This window comes from Caloenas nicobarica, chromosome 1 (assembly GCF_036013445.1).
Source record: "Caloenas nicobarica isolate bCalNic1 chromosome 1, bCalNic1.hap1, whole genome shotgun sequence".
NCBI lineage: Eukaryota > Metazoa > Chordata > Aves > Columbiformes > Columbidae > Caloenas > Caloenas nicobarica.
In genome coordinates this window covers 88,036,310-88,057,950 of record NC_088245.1, presented here as the reverse complement: position 1 = coordinate 88,057,950, position 21,641 = coordinate 88,036,310, and the positions used below count along the sequence as shown (strand labels likewise).

Here is a 21,641-nt window from a genome sequence, read left to right as displayed (position 1 = left end):
GGGAAGTTCAGCGCAGTCTGAGCAGAGTCACCAGACATCTCGTATATATACACATATACGTGCGTCATGGAATCATGTGACTTGTAACATGTGGAACCTACCATTACTGAACTAGAGAATGAGAAAAACAGGGAAAACGGGGAAAAACTATGTAAAGCACTGACAGTAATACTAAATGTAAGAAGCACTTTAAAAAATCTTAAGTGCATGTAGTAAATCTGAAGTGTATATAGTCTTCATGTTAATAAGAAAAGCCAGCAACAGCCTCCAGCCACCCACAAGTTTGGGCTGAAACTTGAACCTCTTGCTTCTCCACCCATGTGCAGATGACTAGTCTGTGTGTTAAGGAAGTGGATCAAAATCACGCCCAAAATCACACCCAAAATCACACACTATTCAAGATCAGAAGCAAGCAGGCAGTGATTTCCTGGTGCAGATCCCATTCAACTTGAAATTGCATTGTCTCAATATCCTTCAAAGCGGGAAACAGAGGCGTTTTACTTTCAGTGACTTTTCTTCCCTCTGCCCGACCAGACAGGTGCCAAGGTAAACACCAAAACCAGAAGGGGAAAAAATAAATCCTAGGTTCAGGTAAGTACTGCAAATAAGTTATTTCTGCTTCTTTCCTATCAAACCTGGAGTTGTATTCAAGCAAGCAGAATAACAACTGAATATGCTGTACCATTTACTTTTTTGTTGCAACTCCAGTGCCAGTTTCCTGGAAGACAAAGTACGATCCCTTGTACTACAGTAGTTGTGTGTGCACAACAGCTGTTCTAATTTCAAGGTACTTATATTTCACACACTGCTAAAATATGTAACATGCAGAATATATACTCAGAAGTATTCATTCTGCAGTTAGAGTTGAACAGACAACATAGTCACGTTCCTGACCATATACGAATGTTCACAGCTCAAAACACACGCAACCTACTGAGGAAAGACCAGCAACTGTTAGCAGCCCGACCTGGTAAGGGAGAGCTAACACTTCAAGACCACAAAAAACCTACTTCCCTTCAGTATTCCTGCCATCTCCCTCCTCTCCAGCAAATGGGAGGAATGTTGTTCCAGAGAGGTAGCAACAGACCAGACAATTTTTAGTCCCTAGGGATGACTACACGGGAGGGGGTGAAATGACAATACGTGCAGCACACAGGCAACAGGCATTTTTGCTGGAATCAGCACAAGGAATTAGCTAGAAACAAGCCTGTTCACAGGCACAGAGATGGTGACTGTGTAGCGCAGATTTATCAGTGTCGTAACTAGCCTACTGACGCTCCTCACAGATGACAAGTGATGCAATAGACAGCGTGGCGCCTTGAGATAACATCTTTCTGAAGAATAACGTCCCCAGTTCTTGGGAATAAAGGGAATGGGAGGTGTTAAAGCTAGAAGTCTGCCATTTTCTCCAAATTCAGCACTCCAGATGCAGAGTTCCTCACAGCTCAATTCGTGGAGTTAAGAACAATTCAAGCTGAAGAGCTCGCACTCCTTTTGCACAAGACCCTGCTGATTCACTCAAATGCTCATCATCTGCCGCCACGTTGCTACCATGCGTCTTATTCACACGGCAGGACAGATGAGCTGACTGGAAGAGCCAGCTCACCTTACTGAAGCCAGAATTCACAGAATGCATCCAATAATCATATAGCACTAGTGCTAAAACCAGGTATTTTATAAACTCCTCCACTCACCAGGATGCAGATCTCACTAACTCTTGTGGCAAGAGATGTTGCTAAGATTCCCGAAACAGCATTACCCCTCTGGAGAACTCTGGTTTCTGATTAGTAAGAAATACCCTGAGGAGCAAGTCTAGGAGGGTTAAGTTGTAATCTTTAGAAAACTCTAGGTATGAAACTAAAGACGTTAATGTCGTGCGGAAATCATTCATGGGACTCCATATTTCTGGGTTTGCTGGTTTTTTTACTTCAAAACATAAGAACTTTTTTCCCCCTAGACTGCACAGAGTTGTGCAGAAGGGAAGGAATATCAACACCCATTGTCAGCAAGCTGATGCTAGAGTTTACACAGGCAAATCAGTCTGTTCTCTTTCTGTGGGAGTGCTAATGGCTTGTTCCAAACCCCAGTGATATTTGTAAGACTGGGATCCAGCACTCATCCTGCATACATAGTTCATGAAGTCACCTTGAAATGCTGAAGTTTCACAGACCTGCTGTCGTTTCACAGACCTGCTGTCAAAGATAATCAGTGGCAACAGACTGTCCCAGGCAACCCTCATCTACACCTCTCTCCATTTAAGCTTTGCATGTAATCAAACAGCATTTGGCCGCTGCCTTGACAAGAGCAGCCATCCCCATGCCTTCTCTTGTACATCATCGACAAGCTAGTGAGCATCTCCACTGTAGTATTTGAGATATTACACACCATTCCAGCCTGCCCTCGCCATTTGGACGGGTGGCAATTTCTCTTCACGTAACTGTACTGCTGTTACCTTGGAGAATCAGTGGTGGGAGAACTGCACTAGTACTATTCCAACAATGAAGAAACAAATCTTTGCAGGTTGCAGGCCACTACTCTCTGGTCCTGTATAAGCATTTTAAGAAGTAGAGGCTACAGTCAATAAATCGCCAGCACCGTAACAAAACAAAGCAAACACAAAAAACCCCCAAACTCCAGAGTTATGTATTTTTGAGTTGTTTTTAAACCAGACATGAAGCCACCTCTCTAGAAATGATTGTGAAAGCTAAGCCAGCAAGTCAGTCTTCTGGTTTCACAGTGTCAAGACATGTCATCCTGACTAGATGAAATGACACATGGTCTGCACCATTGTAACGGCTGCTAAAGGAAAGCAGCCCTCCATCTACCAATTGCGGATCTACTTGTCATCACCACAGCAACAACAGCCTTGACTTTCAAAATGCTGGTCTGCAAAAAAGGTTTCCCCTCCTGCTACCCACCCTGATTTCAAAATCACAGATGAGGCATGATGCTAGAATGGACAGGCGTCAGCAGACACAGAGGTTTTACCTGCCTGCGTTTAGTATGGCCCACAGCTCACACTAAGGCTGCTTACCTACCATCACAAACCATCCCACTTCACAGGCGGCTCTTAATTCCTCAATAAATGGCAAAGCCTTTTTCTCCTTCCCCGTGCTCCAGATCATGGCATGCAATTCCAGTGACTCACCTTAATGATCCAGCAAGTTCAACAGCAGGATTCAAACAGCCTCTGATTCATGTAGTTTGCCATGAGCTGCAAGAGATAATCCTCTGTGCTCAGAGCAAACTCAATAGGAGTGATTCAACCTCTTAGTGCAACCTTCTGTATACAATCTGCAAACACCTGAGGAGGGCATGTTTGGGACTTGGAACTGTCTACTGTCTTCTTCTGGTGTCAGAAGCTTTTCATATACAGGTGTGTATAGATCTACTTGTTTGGCCTTGAGAAGCTGAGAAGCTTCTCAAATGCTCACAGTCGGAGTGTGGGGGGGGCACCACAGAGAAGCCGAGAAGCTTCTGGAATGCCCACAGCCAGAACTGAACAGACTATAAATGGGGTTCCGGCCGAAGACCCCCTTTGTGTGGTCTCCTTGGAGCTGCGGGTCTGCCATGCTGCCGGAGCCCCTCCCCTTAGACGGAGAAGCCGTCTAAGGTAACCTCCCGGGATGGGGAGCGCCTCACCTCCGTGTGTGGGTGAGTGATAAATTACTGAATATATGCTTTAATAAGTCCTCGCCTGGTAGGCAAGTGTGAATTCCTCGTCTGGGACAGACGAGTGTAAATTCCTTGCCTAGCAGGCAAGCGTAGGTCCTGGCCGCAACAGGCTAGTGTTTCTCTCTTATGAGCAGAACGGGGCAGAGAGGGCTCTGGTTTTGTTTTCTCGTGAGTGCGTGTATGCACGCTGTGGATCCTCATTATTCTTATTTCGCTGCACCACAAATAATGTCTTAACCTAATATCCGAACCTGTATCTTATGTTATCGGAGTGCTAACTAATTGTATAAACCCCGTTTCTAATCGGTTTATTGGCGGTACTTTTCCAGCCAGAATAAAGCTTGTTTTGGACCTTGCTGTCTGCCTAAACGTATTTTGGGGTGCCTCCGTGACAAATATAAAATTCATTTGTTCACATAGGTTGTACAAAAAGATGAGTTGTTTACTCTTAATTACAGGAGAATCATTTCAACCTTGAGATCTCAGATAAGTAGGTCCAAAACAAAACAGGACTGGATTCTCCTGGTTCTGGAGGGTCCCAGTACAGCTCACCCAAGGTCTCTTTCCAGTTTGGCTCTCACGATTATGGACCACCTTGATGGTAAATGCCCCACATCATTGACTCTTCGGAGGCTTGTAGTGAATTCGGCAACGCTCATTAAATACCTGAGACACCAAAACAGAAAAGCAAAAGTGAATCAGCCCTTATCCAGGAGATGAGCAGAACTTCAGAGATAGTTCAGACAACCATCTCTTCACATAGCACCCATCCCAAGCTGCCCAGCTCTGCTCTACCAATAAATGGTACTTACCAAGGCATCTGTCTCCATTCACCCTCTCTCCTGGCTTTAGCGAATCCAAAGTTTGCAGCCTGATGCTGAGGGACTGCACAGCACTAAGTGTTCTCCCTCGGATACGGCAGTCTGTTATCCTCAAAGATGATGATGCCTTTTTTCTTTTGTTTTTTTTAAAGAGGGAGGGAAATTACCAGTGGAAGGCTCCTGACTGGCTGCACTCAGTAAGGTTCACTGTGGCACTGCAAGTTGGACACCGTATTCTTCTCTTCCTGAGCAACCGCATTTTGCATTGTCATGCCAGCTAAGAAGAGGTGCAAGGGCTCTTGGAAGCCACGTTCACATTTTTAGTTATCTGACCGCAGGTGCTGGTGCTGCCAGCACTCCTACGCAAAGGGCACACTGCTCTCGCCTCACTCACCTCTGGCACCTCTCTGGGTGAAATTTAGCACACAGAACTAGAGCCTGAAGTTCATGTTCATTTAGCTTGAACCACAGGCCTTGTCAAGCAGACTGCTTGCCCTAAGGAGGACCAATAAATGTGACTATTTAAAAGAAAGCAATCTGAATCAGAAGTACAACACACAGGCTCACACCAAAGTTGCAGGTGCTCTTTCCAAGCAACTTAGTTATTTATCATTTTAGCTCCAAGCTCTGTCCAGTGCGTGTCCTGAAAAGCAACACGAGCACCACCTAGCACCAAGTGGAGGCACTGGCAGATATTAGTGAAGTTTGCAGCATGCATTAGTTATAGCATTGATTCTTAACAATTTTGAGCCATTTTCGACTTATTTTCGAATGTAGCTTAAGAAACAGACACATACTACAAACTGCTTCCTATTGCAGAAAGAAAGCAGTTGTGATACAGTTTGTTTCACACACACAGACAGCCTGCCTCACTACATTACCACACACAATGGACAACTCTGGAAGAGTTAAGAGTATGTAAAGGTCTGCGATCTGATAAATGATAGAAGGAAAGTGTAGAAATTAAGAGCCGCAAAGGGTTCGCGTTAAGAAGCATTTTAACACTAAACAAATTCTACCATTTTTGTCCATTGTCTGTCTAAGACACTTTAAGGGCATATATGTCTTCAAGGGTACTGGAAATACACTCTAAAACACTGCAAGGGTCCTTTGCGTCAAACAGCACAAGAAAAAGTTGCAGCTTCCAGCTTGCTGTCATGCAAACTTTTAAAGCATCCTTAACAGTAGCTCTGCAGCCTGTGGCAAGAAAATCAATACTGCAATCTTGCTAATACTGCCTCCTACTGTTAGGACCATGGACCCAGAGATTTCAGTGTGTTAGTCAGGCCAGGTAACTCCATTGGTCTACTTGTGAAGTGCTCTTCTCATTTTTCAGACAGGGAAAACAGTGCCTGAGAAATGTTAACATTCATGTTACTGTGCAGGTGTCCTGGTTTTGTTAAAAAACAAGTTTCTCTTTTAGTGAATTTCCCTGTCAGCTAAAGCCGTCTAAATAACTGCAGTTTTCCTGAAAGCTAGATACATGTTTTGGTAGACATAGCAATGGAATGTGAGGTCATTGATAAGGATTGATGCACATCTCGTGAGAGCGGTGAACTGAAACAGGTGACCAAAAACCTGGCCAACTAAAGTATTCCATCCCGTTCACATCATACTTCATATAAAAGTGGGGGATCACGAGGATCTCGTCCCTTTTTCCTTACGGCCCACATTGGGAGAGGACCTTGTGAGTTGTCCATGGGAACTGAGGCCTAGCGACAGACTGAATCCAGTTCTGGTAGGCTGCAATGTCCAGTCCAGGACTTCGGGTGCCAGCCCTACACCTGCTGGAGCAGTTGCCAGGACTTCCAAGATTGGTTTTGTATATTTTATATTATTTTCTCTATTTTTATTAGTAGCATGAATAAAACGTTTTTAATTTTTCCAACTCTCTTCTCTCTGTCCTTCTTTCCCTCCCAATTGCCTGTCTTTAGTGGGAAGTGGGGAGAGGGAGGTGAGGCGCGGTAAATGACCTTACAACCTGTGAGATTGTAAAGCAGGTATGTTTATTCAGCGCTGGACACAGGGGAAATAATTTCCACCAAAGACATGTGCTAATTTCCAGTAGCTGAGAGCTTAGTTAAATACTGTGTTACATATTCATGTAACATATTCATGAAAGTTCTAGGAACGTCTATACATATTCATAACCTGTCCCCAAGAAGGCGGTTCTTATTACAATGAGTTCCGGGAAATCATTTCCATAGTCTCCACCTTTGGCCCCTCCTGGTTGCGCCTGCGCAGTGATCGTGAACCGGGATCATCTTCTCTGTACACGTTCACCTCTGGCCTGGTGTGCTGAGTTGGCTGGGACTCAGACTGCTGAGTTGGTTAGAACTGGCGTATCTCCTGTCCTGTGCCCAAGTTTCGGTTATCTAATCCACCCAAGGATGCACCAAGGATGCACCCAAGATTTTGTCTCCCTGCAAGGCCTGTAAAGTCGTCTATAAACTTTTGTTTCTCTTATACAAGGCTAAGCAAAGCTAGGCAATTGTAATGTGGGTTAAGGGTTTGCTCTCTAGGTGTTAGCTCCTTAAGTGTTAGTTCTCTAAGTATTAATTAGTTAATTCCCTGTATCAGTCACCCCTTTTCTAAGAGGTTAGTAAATTCTTTTACTAATATGATGATTCTTTATCTGTGTTTTCTCTGACCACAGGTAAGAAGGGTACTTCTACCTGAGAAAACCCATCTCTATCCTTCAAAGAACAAACAGATTTTAATGTTAATGCAAAAGTCAGGCTCCCGGTGGTTGTCCGCCATGCTGCTAAGCTCTTTTGGGGCAGTTGGTGATCATATGGCTGGTGCTCCAGCAGAAACGGCATCTTTTGGGCTGCGTTGGGAGCTTGCGTTCTTTGACGTGGTGACCCCGCTCACTGCAGCTGTAGCATTTGTCTCTTCTTTTGGGTTTCTTCTTGCTGATGTAGTAAGTGCCCATGCCAATTTTCATCCCACCTGTGTGCTAAGGCTATGACCATAAGAAATACAATTTTCCAGGTTGCACCTGGATTACCCTTCATGGTGCTTTGCAGGCTTTCTTCACTTCAGAATGATGGATCCAGGCATTCTGTTCTTTAATCTTGATAGCAGTGAAGGATGTCAGGAGGACTTGAAATAGACCTTCCTATTGTGGTTCCAAAGTCTTTTCTGCAAGAGACTTCACATACACATAGTCTCCCAGTTGGATGTTATGTACTGGCCCATCCAAACTCCTGCTCCAAGTCCCAAACATGTTTCCCAATTTTGTTAAGTTGTTTACCCAATGCCACCATGTAAGAAGTCATAATTTCATCCCCTATTTGTGTAGACATTCCCTTCTGTACACTATAGGGTCTCCCATACAGTATTTCAAAAGGACTTAACCCTTCCTTTGCTCTTGGCCTTGTTCGTATAAGCAAGAGGGCCAAAGGCAAAGATTGAGGCCAAGCTAAGTTCGCCTCCTGCCCCAGTTTTACAATTTGTTGTTCAATTAGATGATTCATTTTTTCTACCTGGCCACTGGATTGAGGACGGTAAGGGGTATGTATTTGCCAGTCTATTCCCAAGTGCTGACTGACTTGCTGTATAACTTCTGAAATAAAATATGGCCCTCTATCAGAGGATATAACAGCTGGAACTCCAAACCTTGGTATTATTTCTTGTGCTAATATTCTAGTAACCTCCCGAGCTTTTGCTGTTCTGGTAGGGAATGCTTCTGGCCAACCTGAAAAGGTATCAATCAGTACCAACAAATATCGATACCCCCCTTTTCTTGGGAGTTCCGAAAAATCAATTTGCCATTGTTGCCCAGGTCCATTTCCTTTCCCAATTTGACCCATTTCTGGCTTGGGTGTATTCTTGGGATTAGTCTGGAGGCAAAGATCACATTGCTGTGTCACCTGTCTTACGGTAGTACAAAAATTCCTAGCTACCATTTTTTGATCAAATGTTTATATAGTGCTTCTGCTCCCCAGTGTCCCTTTCTGTGCTCTTCCCTTACTAAAGGCAAACTAAATAGGAGAGAACAATAAGTTTTATTATATGATCCCTCTAAATCTATAATAAGGTTCCGGTCTTCCTTAGTATACTCTGGCTTACCTTCCAAAGAGACCTGCCCATCGGGGACTAGGGCACTTTCTATTCTTACCTTTTGCTTAGCCGCCAATTTTGCCTCTCTGTCCACCAGCTCGTTCCCTTTTTCCAATTCTGCCACGGTTTTATTGTCACCCCGCAATCAAACCACGACAGCAGGAGTTTGACTTTGCTGTCTTTTATGCATTATTACAAACCACTGCAATGATAAACTCCAGCATGGAGGTGCTGTGCAGAGCCTAATGCAAGTGCCTTGTTTTGGAAGTCAATTCTTTTGTGGTATTTGCTATACAAAATTCTGCTGCCTGCATTTCTATAAAGCAGTATCTTTCTGTATGCCACTATTGTACAGCTACCCAGAGTGCTGGAAAATAACTTCCTGTTTCCTAATCAGATTTTTCCAATCAGTTTGCAATGGATTAGAGTTAAGTAAGTGCATAAGTGTTCTTTCCAAGTAAAAGTCTGCAACAGTAAAGAGGAGTGGAGGTCCTCTACTGCAAACTAATAACCACTTCCTTGTAACAAATTGCATTTGGTCCACAATTATGACTGGGTCTAATTCCTTCAGTGAAATATTTTTTCAGGCAGCTAAATAAATGAGACTTGCATATAATAGCAGAGCTGGAGATAAAACCCAGAAACACTTTTGTCTTCAAGCCCCCCTATAAATACCAGATGGCTAGGATGACCTTGTACTATGCATACCTCACTATGTATACACTAAATGCTCTACGTCTTCAGGAAATTGCACATTTCTGTCACTAGTAAAAGCTTAATGTAGCTACAGGAAAACACTAAAATCAGTGCTAACTTCGATGCCAACTCTGGGCTCCAGAATGGACACAGTGTGGGGCAGGTCTTCCCCCTAGCCCTTTTAAATAAAACTGACAGCAGAGCTGCTATAAAATGTTTGCCACTGGTGGCCTGCAGCATGTTGTTAAGGCTGTGCGGTTGCTTAGTCATATCTGAGCTGGCTTTAAATTAATTAAGCTTAAGGACACACTTAGCTTTTTCAGACAGTACAGAGGCTGTACTGACAGCAAATCGTACCTTGAAAAAAGTGTAGATGCTCATCTGATCAACCTGCATTGAGCTGCACTGTGTTGACTAGACCTTGAAGAATACACCAGCTGTATAGCATTTATGCTGATGCAATCTAGAGGACTGAAATCCTGAAGCAGAGATTAAAAAGGGAGCTGCAGCTAGTACTAGCTCTTCGCAAAAAATTTTCTTTTGCATTTAAAAAAGGAAGGAGGTTCTCTGTACAGAATTGAAAGATCTGAACAGCTAAAATGAATGAGAAAACAAGATGGCATCTGGGACCATCAATCCAGAGAGTGATCTGCCCCCTCTGTTGACACAAGAGAGCCATGGCAAACCTGCCCCTTGTCACCTCCTGCATCCTGGTGAAAACCAACTGTGTCCTGCTTGTCTTTGAGGCAAAGATCCCCACGAGCCTCCACTGAAAGCGGTGGGGCCTCAACCTCCAGTTCCTCCTGGTTTTCTTGTGTACATTCATGCAGATTGTCATCTGTGTGATTTGGCTTTACACAGCCCCACCATCCAGTTACCGAAACCATGAACTGGAGGATGAGATTATCTTCACCACCTGCCACGAAGGCTCCCTGATGGCCCTCGGCTTTCTCATTGGCTACACCTGCCTCCTGGCGGCCATCTGCTTCTTCTTTGCCTTCAAGTCTCAAAAGCTGCCTGAGAACTGTAACAAGGCCAAGTTCATCACCTTCAGCATGCTGATCTTCTTCATCGTCTGGATCTCCTTCATCCCTGCTTATGCCAGCACGTACGGCACGTTCGTCTCTGCCGTGGAGGTGATTGCGATACTGGCTGCCAGCTTCAGGCTCCTGGCCTGCATCTTCTTCAACAAAGTCTACACCATCCTCTTCAAGCCCTCCCGCAACACAATCGAGGAGGTGCGCTGCAGCACAGCCGCCCACGCTTTCAAGGTGGCTGCCAGGGCTACGCTGAGACGGAGCAACATGTCACACAAGCGTTCCAACAGCCTGGGGGGCTCCACCGGCTCCACACCTTCCTCCTCCATCAGCAGCAAGAGCAACCATGAAGACCCTTTTCCTCTACCAGCCGCCGCCGAGCGGCAGCGCCAGCAGCAGCGTGGCTGCAAGCAGAAAGTCAGCTTCAGGAGCGGCACGGTCACCCTGTCGCTGAGCTTTGAGGAGCCGCAGAAGAACGCCATGGCCAACAGGAACGCCAAGCGCAGGAACTCCCTGGAGGCCCAGAACAGCGACGACAGCCTGATGCGGCACCGGGTCCTGCTTCCCCTGCAGAACAGTGAGCCCCTCAGCGCCGAGCCCGGTTTCCAGGCAGCTTCTAGCCCGGAGAGCAGCTCGCAGGAGTCAGTGGTGGGAGACGCCAAAGAAGAGGTACCAAGCGCTGAGGTGGACCCTCCTCTGCTGTCAGCTAACTCCCGAAATTTTATAGGCACTGGAGGTGGCTCTGTCACAGAGAACACGGTACATTCCTAACGAAAGAAGATCATGAGAAGCACATCAGCCCCCCGAGAGGAACTTGCTCACCTCTTGCTTCTGAATGGGAAAGACGACAAAGACACGCTCCTGTGACACAGCCCCACCACACTGCACTGTTAGCGCTGGCAGGGTCATACTCGTGCCTCCAGAGGAAGGAGTGTGTCTGGGGAGCCTTGGACTGAATTTGCATTTGCTTTCTTGAAACCGGGTCATCCCAGAAGGATGAGTGAAGATCTCCTCTGGTGGGGCTTAAGCAGAAGTCTGCATGCTGCCTTGCCTCTGTAAGCTTCTCCTGCCAGACTGCAACTCAGCTGACTATGGGAGGCATTAGGCAATCCACTATACTCTGCTTTTACATTTATGCATAATATTCCTCTTTCCCACTATGTATAATATTCCCTCTTTATCCAGTATATGTGATCTGTAACCATGTGCATCAGGACTCTCAGCTCTACAAAAGCAAGGTACACAGTTTCACTTGGGAAAAGTATGGTTGTGGGGAAAATTAAAAAAGCCCCAGCATCCTGCACATGTGTACAGCCGAGGGTGTGAACATGTAAAGTATTTATGTGACAGAGTGCCCTGCTATTTATATTTAGTAATGTCCCAATCTCTCCTTTCTGCCCAGCAGGAAATACTGGACAATACTCTTCATAGACTCCATTGCACTAGACCAAGCTACTAGGTTGCTACTGGTTTCGTCCAGCTGAGGTAGCTTTCCCTCCAGCCTACCTGCTTTGGTGGAGGGGGAACAGCTTGTAAATCCCCGCCTAGAGAACGCTGCGAGAGCACAATGAGATGTATCTGTGATTATGTCGCTCGTAGTTGTATGCTTAACAGAGTGTTGCTGCTGTAATATTCCACATGGCATACATGGCTAACCCCTTCACACCATAGTCAGTGTTGTGCTTTCCCATATTGATCTGCCTCACACCTGCACAGAGCATTGTGCTGGTCCTGATGACACTGGTGGGCCTGAAAAACACCAAATGTAACAAGGTGAAATGCACGAGTTAGGGGTGGAGAAGTAGCCCCAAACGTGGTAACACAATTGCAGGAATGAGTGAGTATCTGAAGTGTGTGTGCTGACAGGCAACAGGAGGAGGAAAACACACAGGCCTGGGCTCTGAGACATGCACACACAAATGGGTAAATTGGATATGTTTTGGCTCCTACAGGCCACCTACCAGTTTATTTTCTTCTTGGCCCATCTTGAAGAGAGGGCGCCCAGCACAAGGAGGGCGGACTGTACCTAAAGAAAAACAGTACGAACTTCATCAAAGAAAACAGCAGAACTTCTTTATTCTTGACACTTGTTCTGCTCCCCCAAAAGCAAACATAAGTGCTCCTGGCTTTGCAAGGTATTCCCGCTTCTTCTCCATCCATGCTGGAAAGGTTGGAAGTAAGAGAGCCGTGAGAAGAGATATTTATTTCCTGCAGCCTGATGAGAGAAAAAGTGTCCCTCAACATCCTGGCAGGAGGGGGTACATTGCAGAATTTATTTCTCTCTTCCCAGATCTCATGTGCAAGAACAAGCATCTGGCACGAAGGCGTCAGTACCCTTCCTCATCAAACACAAAGGTAATCCAGACTGCTGCGGAAAGGTAGACGGGCCTGCAGCTTAGTGTGAGCAGAGACGGAATGACTGTGTGGATGTGTTGGGGAAATGCCACCATTCTTTTGTTACTCTTTTTGCTCGGTTGTTCTTTTGCCAGGGCAGGCAAATAAAACTTACAGGTGACATTGCTACATAAAAACTTGGTTTCACCACTTCTACTCGTTGCTGATGAGGAAGAGGAGTTTGGGCTTAAGAGAGCACAGTCAAAGTCCATAACCCCAAGGAGCACGCTGGTCGACAAGTTATTTTAGCCCTTTTCTTGACCTGTTATATCCAGCTCAGCATGGGCTCAAATTTTAATTACACCATGGAAGAACCAATCCAACTTTAACTGTAAGGCCTTCAGATTACAATATTTGATTAAAGCCATGGCACAGCTGGTTAAAAGAAAAAAAAAAAAAAAAGGGAGTTTGAAAACACAAATCCTGGTGGCCACAACTTTGGAAACCACATTCTACCCCTGGACCCAGTCGGAGTAGCTCATTGCTTCTGAAAAAACAGGTTCCTTCACCAGGCTGCTGAATGTGGCCTCTAGGTTTAGTTTAGGGGAATTAAGGAATTAAGACTCGCGGTCTCCTGAGTCTAAATGCATGAACAGAGATGGGCACTAGATGGCAGAAACGGCTAAAAAAAAAAAATACTTTAGTTATGGCCCGCACTTCCAAAAATAGCAGTAGCCAAATAGTTTTAGTGCTAGTGCATTATTCCTACGGGCCCAAACCAGAACAGTAACCCCTGAAGTGAAGCTGACAGCACTGATATCCTAGAAGCGCTTAATGAATGAAACAAAATGACAAAATGACACAGGATACAAACTGAAAACTCTGTGCTAACACATGCAACAAGAGAAACAAAGTCACCATCGGCTGCCTTGTTTGGAGAACAATATTCTCTGGCTATGCACACAGTAGAGAATGTTGACATTTGGGTGGTTTTCATTCTTTGGGCAGTTTTCATTCTTTGGGTGTTTTTTTGTTCTTTACATCTACTTAAAAGGAATGTGTGCCCTGGCACAGGATGAGGCTCCAACAGCTGCCATAGTTTTACAGCGACAGACCAGCTGTGCTCGATTTGCTGGGGAACCCTCACCCACCCCCACTGGACATGTACCCTGAGCTCTGAGCCTGGAGCTCCACGCGCTGTGTGACAGCTGCTGCTGCAGCCTATTCTGGTGATGCACACGCTAGGTACAAGGGAAGCCCAGTGAAAAAGGACCCTCTTCGTTAAAGTGATTTGCAACCAAACCCTTTTTTCCATGCCCAGAGGAGAGTACATGTTCCCATCCTGCCAAGTCCAGGACAAGAGGAAGTTTGCTCAGACACCTGTCCAAAAGCCGGTCTGTGTTTCACACAAGACAATACTGACGAAGACAAGTTGGGTAACATCCTTCTTTCGAAAGCTCAAGCCTGCAAACTTCCACTGGCATGTCCCACCAGAAGCTGTCCACATGAACGGCTGTCCCACCCCATCCCCTGTAGCTCAAACCCCTACTGGAAAGCACCTGCCAATGTCGGTGTTTCCCAAACCACCCGGCAGAGAAGCAACAGCAGTGGGGACAGAGGCAAAGAGCATTATCAGCTCCGTGGTGGGATTTCCATTGGCAAACATGGCCGATGGGCAGGGAACCATCCCAGCGAACAGCCCGATACTTCGCCTTCTGCTCACAAAGCCAGCTGAGCTCTGCCGGCCCAAAGCCCCAGCACAACACGTACTTGCTCTCCATGGAGGAGTGAGATGATGATACCAAGGAAAAGAAATCCTTCTTCCCTGGTCTGTTTCACCCTTCCCACCATGCCCCCCTTACCAGTGCAGGAGGTTGGTTCAGTATGGAATACCTGCTGTCCTTAGATGTAGGGCTATATTTACCAAATGTACCAAGGGGTGAAGGAAAGCAGGGGGAGGAAGGTAGGTTTTTGCTGTTGTTTTTCCAAGAAATCTGGGGGTGTGAATTGCAGCGAAGTTTAGCTAAAGACCTGAACGTTCAGAGTGCAGGGGATTTCTCAAAGGCCGGGTGATTCACACAGCTTTTGGTTTGCTGGCTGAGAAACAGCAAAAGCAGCCCAGGAGAGGGAACGATGAACACGGCAAACGAGGGAGTTGTGTACCGGGAAACTTTGCACGTAGGCGACGGCTGCTGGAAAACACGACAGACTGGGAAAGAAAGAAGCTCATGAGAGCCCTGTCCTGACACACGCCTCTCCCAGAGGTGTCACCGCCGAGGACAGGCTGCAGACCTCCCGGGGGTCGCTCTGCCGGCAGCTTTTGTTGCACCTCTTGCTTTCAGCGTCTCTTCCTCCCGCTGGCGACCGCAGCCTGTCCTGGGGCGGGGCGCGCTCTGCCGAGCCCGGACAGGGCTGGTCCCGCCGCGCTGCGCTAAGACTTCCCCGGCCCAGGAGCGTCCCTGGGGACACCGCTGCTCCCGCCCCCCAGCTCGGGAGCCGCAAACGCCGGGTTTGAGTCACGCGTGGGGCCCGGCCCCGGTCCCGCCCCGCCGGCAGGCCCGGCCCCGCCTGAGCGGGAGGGCGGAGCGGGGCGGAGCGGAGCGGCTGCCATCATGTTGTGCGGGGGCGCCTCGGCGGCCCGGGCCGCCACCCGTGAGACGCAGCAGATCGCGGAGGAGGTGAGGGGGCTGCGCTGCGCCGCGGCCAGCCCGGGAGGGACCCCCGGTCTCCCGGGGCTTCTCCCGCCGGGCTGCTGGCGGTCGGAGCGGCCGGTGTGACCGGACGGCTGGGGCCTCGTCCCGGTGCAGGGGGTGGCGGGGACCCGGGCGTCGGGCCATTGCCCAGCAGCGCTGGAGGCGGAGACGCCTTTCCTCCCCGCTCGGCTCGAAAGCAGGAACAGCGACCGGGAGTGCGGTGAGCGGTTCCTGGCGCCCTCTGCCCGCTTGGCCTCGCCTGGTTTTATTGACCGCAGGCAGGGCAGGCTCGGGATTTTGGGGGGACGTTTGGGGGGATTTCGAGAGCAAGCGTGGGCCGCGTGGAGTGCTCGGGGTCAGCGCCGGTGCTCCGGCCCCGTTCCTGCTGCCGGTGTCTGTCCCAGCTACAAAAGGTGCGGGAGCTTGAGGAAGGAGCTCAGGCGGTTCTTGCAAAGTCTGAATCTTGTAGCCGCTTTTGTTGTTGGTGTTGGAGGACGAAGAAAACGTCTCCACTGCTTCCGCTATTCCCCAAAGCAGAATTCGGCTCTACACGCTGCCAGCTCCAAACCCTGAAACTACTTCCAGGACAGTTAAATGACAGCCCATGTCAAGGAGCAGCGCGTGCTTTTGCTCTAAAAATGCCAATGTACAACTAAGTTCTTCTTTCAAAGCACGTGGTCCTGTTTCAGTCATGACTGAACTCAAGTTCCTTCTGCTTTTCGGTTTGATCAGCCAGGGTGCGTCAAGCCAGTGCAGAAAGACGAAAGACAAGCTCCCTAGACTGCAGCAGTTACCAAACATGTACAGAGCACCCAAAGGCACAGTCACTGAAATTAAAGTTTAGCTTGTAGAATCTGATGATCTTGCATTCCAAAAAAACCAAAGAGATGTGCATCTCCTCAGCCCTAACCTGAGTCTGCAGTAATGAGTACCCTACTGAGAAGTGCCGAGAGAGTCATAGTAATTGTTTTGACCTGGAGAGGTCTACGTGTTGTGTTAAAGATAACGTGAGTATGCAGTTAGTGTTGCATATGGACTGAAAACTAGATTGGTTTTAAATCCCAAATTTCCGTTCTGTGGCGGGCTGTGGTGGTTTAGTAGTCCAAATATAAGATGAAGAGTAAAAACAAAACCCATCTGGAATCAGACGTGAAGGGAATTAACGAAAAATCTGGCATTTTCATTTAAATTACCTAAATATTTCAAAGTTTATCCAGCTAGTTTTGACTGCCAGCTTGTATTACTTTATTTAAAATACATAGAGAAACTTAAAACTGAAATTTGCCTGTGCAGTTATATCTGTATCTGGATACGGACTGTGAAGGAAACATTCGTTTTCTTAAATCAAGGCAGACCTCTAAAATTACCTCGCTTGCTTAAAATCAAATCTTTGCAGAGATTTGTTAGAGCCTGCCAGTTTGTTTGCCAGAAATACATTTCCCGTTCCTGCTTTTCCATTTCTTGCCTCCATTTTACTGTTTTGTAAGAGCGACAGCGATGGCTGAGCATCCGTCAGATTCGTGGACCTGGCGAGTACTGCTGCTTGCCCAGAGCAGGTACAGCGGGAGGCAGAGCAGGACAGCTTCCCTCTGGCAGTGTCTCTGGCTCAGGAGTCCCACAGGAACAGCCTCCCCACAGCCAGGATTTCCACCCAGGCCTGTTCAGCCCTTGGCTTCTCGCTGGCACCTGTGGCAGAGGTCAGTCAGAGTGCTTTTTGAACCATCTGCTTTTCAGTAAGTGCTCTGGGAGTAAGCAAACAGGCCACGCAGAACAACAGAGAACCTTCATGGCATGATGGAATCACAGATTTTTGGGTGGGAAAGGACTGCACCTCCTGCCCAGCACAGGGTCAGCAGCCCCAGGCCACTCGGGGCTTTGTCCAGTCAGGTCTTGAAAACCTCTGCGGACAGAAACTGCACAAGTTCTCTGGGCAGGCTGCTGTACTGCCAGCGTGGCCTCATGGGAAAAGCTCTTCCTTATACCCAGTCTGAACCTCCAATTTCAATTTAGGACCATTGAGTCTCACTCTTCTGCTCCTCTGTAAAGATCCTGGCTTCTTGTAAGGACTGGAAAGCTTTTATCCAAGCCTTCTCTTCTCCAGGCTGAGCAAGCTAATTTTCTTCCTTTCCTCACAGCACGAGTGCTCCAGCCATCTGACCTCGTGGTGGCCCTCTGCTGAGCTGGCTACAGTTTATTGACATCTTTCTTGTACTGGGGGTCCAAAAGTGGACGCAGTGTTCCACATGTGCTCTAACAAGCACAGTAATCGTTTGCCTCTCTCTTCTGGCGAGGCTCCTGCAGATGCAGCCCAGAATGCTGTTACCTTCGTTATCACCAGGGCACAGCGATGGCTCATGTTTGGTGCACCGTCCGCCAGGACCTCCAGATCTAGACTGACACGATGAACTAGTATGGTGGGCAGTACCGGGTCTTTCAGAGAGTATTTCTGGGCTCTCCCTCTCCGTACTGCATCAAGATGCCCATTGTCACGTGCCGCGGTGAGTCATTGTCACAATAACACCCTGACAAGCCGGCAGCCACGTGTCACCCCACGCTGCCTCCGGTCACGGAGCCCAGTGTTCGGCTTTCTGGTGGAAACACAAAATGTGCTGAGCCAGGGCAATTTGGAGACCTGAGAAACCAACCTTGCACAGCACCTAGGATTGCTAAAGGAGCACAGGACAGCATAGGGTCCGTGGGATACCTATGCCCACCCTCTCCCCTGCTGCTTAAAATTTGTAATAGTAGCTCTAGTGATGGAAACTGAAACCACTCAGGGAGGACAGAATCACTGCACTTTCTGGGGCTGCGCGCTTCCTTGCATCTTCAAATGCAAAGTTGCCGAGTGCGCTTTGATTTCTATATGGAAAAAAAAACACGTACAAAAGCATCCAAACATCATTATCTTACTTTTGATGTACTATCCATAGCCTGGAAAAAGTGTAGAGGGTATGACCTCTGAGGGATGATGTACAGTATGGCCACAGCTCTCAGCAACAGGACAATCACCAATCACCTGTCTTGGAAAGGCACCAGAGTTTAGTCCTGCGCCTTCTCAGTGGGAGGACATACCCTGTGGCAGACATTTTCTGTTCCTGCTTCACCTAGAGCACCTGAGCAGTGGCAAACTGGCACTTGTTTTCCTCCAAGGAAGCAGGTGGAGCTCAGGCAGGATAGCAAATATGTTCATTCCCCTTGAATTTAGGAAGAAGGCGAAATCCACCATGTAGCTGGAAAGAGAAAATGACTCACTGCTGGTACTGTTGCACTGGGAGTGGAGGGAGGGCTACCTAATGATGTGGTGCAGGAGGTAAGGCCTGGGTAGACCTGCGCTTGCAGCAAGGACTCCCAAGACTAATTCATATTGCCCTGATAAACGAAGCCTGAAATCTTCTGCTTCCCTGACCAAGAATTTTACCATATAGCCGCAAGGTTCTAGAGAGCCAAGTGTGGGAAAGAAGAGCTGCAACTCCTGTGAGTTCCTGCCTCCCGCTGAGGTACAGGACAAGTTGTTCTGACTTCTTGAGCACAGGTTTTGCACTCTGGAAAGGGGGATGATAGCTCGGAAGCTTAATGGTGCAATTATTTTTTGGAAAATATTTGCAGTTTGAAAACATTCTAGATTCCAGCAGACGTGCTGGAAGAACTGTCCGATTTGTGTTGTGTTGTAGGCTTGGGTAGTTTGCTCTGAAAGCTTGATTTCTGGATGGCTGTCTGTTCTGTGATGCTGGGTCTGGAACAACTTGTTCTGAATTTGAAAAGGGAGCTAATGCTGAAGATGGGCCTTTTTCTTGTAAGAATGATAAATGTTAAAAACTTCTCTTTAAAAAGATGTATAGTCTTGTGCATGTGGGTACTGAATCACTTCCCATTTGTTGTTAGATATACAGAACAGAAAGGGAAGCTGAGACATCAATAGAGGAAATAATTTGTCAACATAAACCTTCTAGAATACCCACACAGTTCTCTGTTGGAGGCTCCAGATTCGGTGTCAGTCTGTGATGACTGAATCACACCACTCTCTTGGCTTTGCTGCCTCTTTAGATTTCTCGTCTTTCTTGAACACAAAACTTAACCTGATTCATTTTGATAATTTAGTAACTTGGAAAAGCAGCAGCTCTGTGTCTGGGAATTCAGCAGTAGTGACCTAAAGGGTGCAAAGGCACCCTTATAGTGTGGGCCTTAAGTCCTAAGTAACTTGAATCTTGCATCAGTCTTAAATACTCTGTTGTTTTGTTAAGGTGAAACCTCAGCTAGAAGAAAAAGAAGGGAAAACCTTTGATGTCTTCACTGCAGTGGAGTTTAAAACTCAGGTGGTTGCTGGAACAAACTACTTCATCAAGGTAGAGGACACTAGGCCATGTTGGTTGGTTGTTTTTAATTAACACGTATAATATTTGGAATGGTGGGGTTTTTTTCTTTCCTTACCTAGACAGGGATGCTTATGATTTGGCCTTAATAAGAAAAAAATCTATACATTAAAAAAAAATCCACCCCCCACCTCCCAGCCCACCTCCCTGTATTACATGGAGATGAGAGTACTTCCCTGTTTTCATAATGATTTTTACTTTTCGGTTCTTTTATGAAACTTAGATTTGGGGATAATTACACATCCGTGATGCTGAGCACTAACATTGCATTAAGTGAAGTCCAGGTGTGTGAAGACACAGTGAAGTGTCAAACCCGCTGTGATTCTGCCTGTAGTGATGCCACACACAAAACCAAGCACCTGTGATGAAAGCATTGAAGTGCTGCTTGTGCCAGACAAGATTAGAGCATTTTACATGTATTTAATAGATTACTCACTTCTGTGCAGCCCTGGTTCCCTAGATGTACGTTCCCTGTCTCAGGCACAGGGAGCATTAACAAGCATAGAAGGATTAGAGGGTCATAAAGTCATAACTCCACAAAGTCAGAACTCTCAGTCTGGTTTAGAACAAGACCACACCTTCTGAGGTGATGGTTTTTCTTGCCACCTCTCTGCTTCACCATCCTCAAGACACACCAGTCTGACCACCCCTCTTGCTGAAGGTTGCTGTTACTCCGTGGAACTCACAGGTTTTTATGTTTTGCAGGTCCATGTTGGCAATGATGAGTTCATGCACCTGCGGGTGTTCAGGAGCCTTCCTCACGAGAACAAGCCGCTGAGTCTCCACAGTTACCAGAGCAGCAAGACTAAGCAGGATGAACTGGCTTTTTTCTAGCAAGCTTCTGTCTTGTGCATTTTCCTGATTGGTTCTGATGTGCATTTTCTATAGGGTGCAAAATGTTGATTCCTGTGCCTACAAAGGAGCAAAGTAAATGTGTTGGGTTTTTTTTAACTTCCCGCTGGAAAACATCAGTCGCTTTTATGCCATTCCATTCCTGTGCAATATCTAAATTTTAGAGTCACACGGTTCTCCTTTCACCTACACTAACGCAAATCCAAGTAGCTGCACTGACTTCAGTGCAACATAACTGGAATACTGCGGCAGAGTCCTGTTTGTGGACTTCCCTGGTTTAGAAACTGAAAGGGGAGTGACACTGGCATTCTGTATTTGCAGCAAGGAGCGAGAGGAAAACCCAGATCTCTTCTGTGCTATTTTGCAACTGTGAATATATCTGTAGATTTAAATTGTGCTATGTATTTTCTTGGCAAAGACCTGAAGAGAGACCAGAGCCAAAGTGGTTTTGAAAGCAAGAGGAGGATTATTGTCTTTTGAAACAAACATTCCCGTGGTGATCATGTTGATCCTCTTGCAGCAGCAGGATATGATGTCCAGTAGAGGGGGTATGCCTTTAAAACCAGAACTGAACTCAGTTCTCAGTCCTAAGGAAAAGTCCTGGAAAGGAACTTAAGCTGGACAAGCATTTCTGCATTAATAACAATAAACATTTCTCTTGAATCGAAAGGGCATATTTGACTTTGAGTAGTGTTTCACTGTTCTCTTTTCTGGTTTTCAATATTGGTTATGTTGCTCAGATGTTGGGGTTTTTTTTTCCATGAGTGTTTTTCATATTCCTTATAACCTTAGGTTTATTCCAGTCTTTTAGTTAGAAATTAGAAAGGAACACCAAGGAAAATGCAGTCCCTCTGTGCTGCGTGGAGCAGGGCACCTGCTAAGAGAGGGCATGGGAAAGGCTGAGGCACTCGATGCTGCCTTTGTCTCAGCCTTTATTGGTAGGACTTGCCTACAGGAATTTGAGGTGCCTAAGATGAGCAGGCAAGTCTGGAGAAAAGAAGACTTTCCTCAGCAGAGCTGGACCAGGCATGGGGCACACCTAAACCAGACTTAGGCAATGCCATGGGGTGTGAGGGGATGCATCCATGGATGCTGAGG

At 46.8% G+C, this 21,641-nt stretch overlaps 2 protein-coding genes across 2 annotated transcripts; both read left to right on the top strand.

The window, feature by feature from the left end:
* The first annotated feature begins 9,934 nt into the window (after nucleotides 1–9,934).
* On the top strand, nucleotides 9,935–11,065 carry LOC135990323 (extracellular calcium-sensing receptor-like). The gene is given in 1 exon segment (XM_065637961.1): nucleotides 9,935–11,065. A coding segment is annotated over 1 exon segment (1,131 nt).
* A 4,135-nt stretch (nucleotides 11,066–15,200) lies between these two features.
* Nucleotides 15,201–21,212, top strand: LOC135994445 (cystatin-B-like). Its single transcript, XM_065644991.1, has 3 exons — nucleotides 15,201–15,306; nucleotides 19,563–19,664; nucleotides 20,397–21,212. The coding sequence occupies exons 1-3, from the start codon at nucleotides 15,241–15,243 to the stop codon at nucleotides 20,523–20,525; spliced, it is 297 nt and encodes a 98-aa protein (XP_065501063.1). The 5' UTR covers nucleotides 15,201–15,240; the 3' UTR covers nucleotides 20,526–21,212.
* The last annotated feature ends 429 nt before the right edge of the window (nucleotides 21,213–21,641 follow it).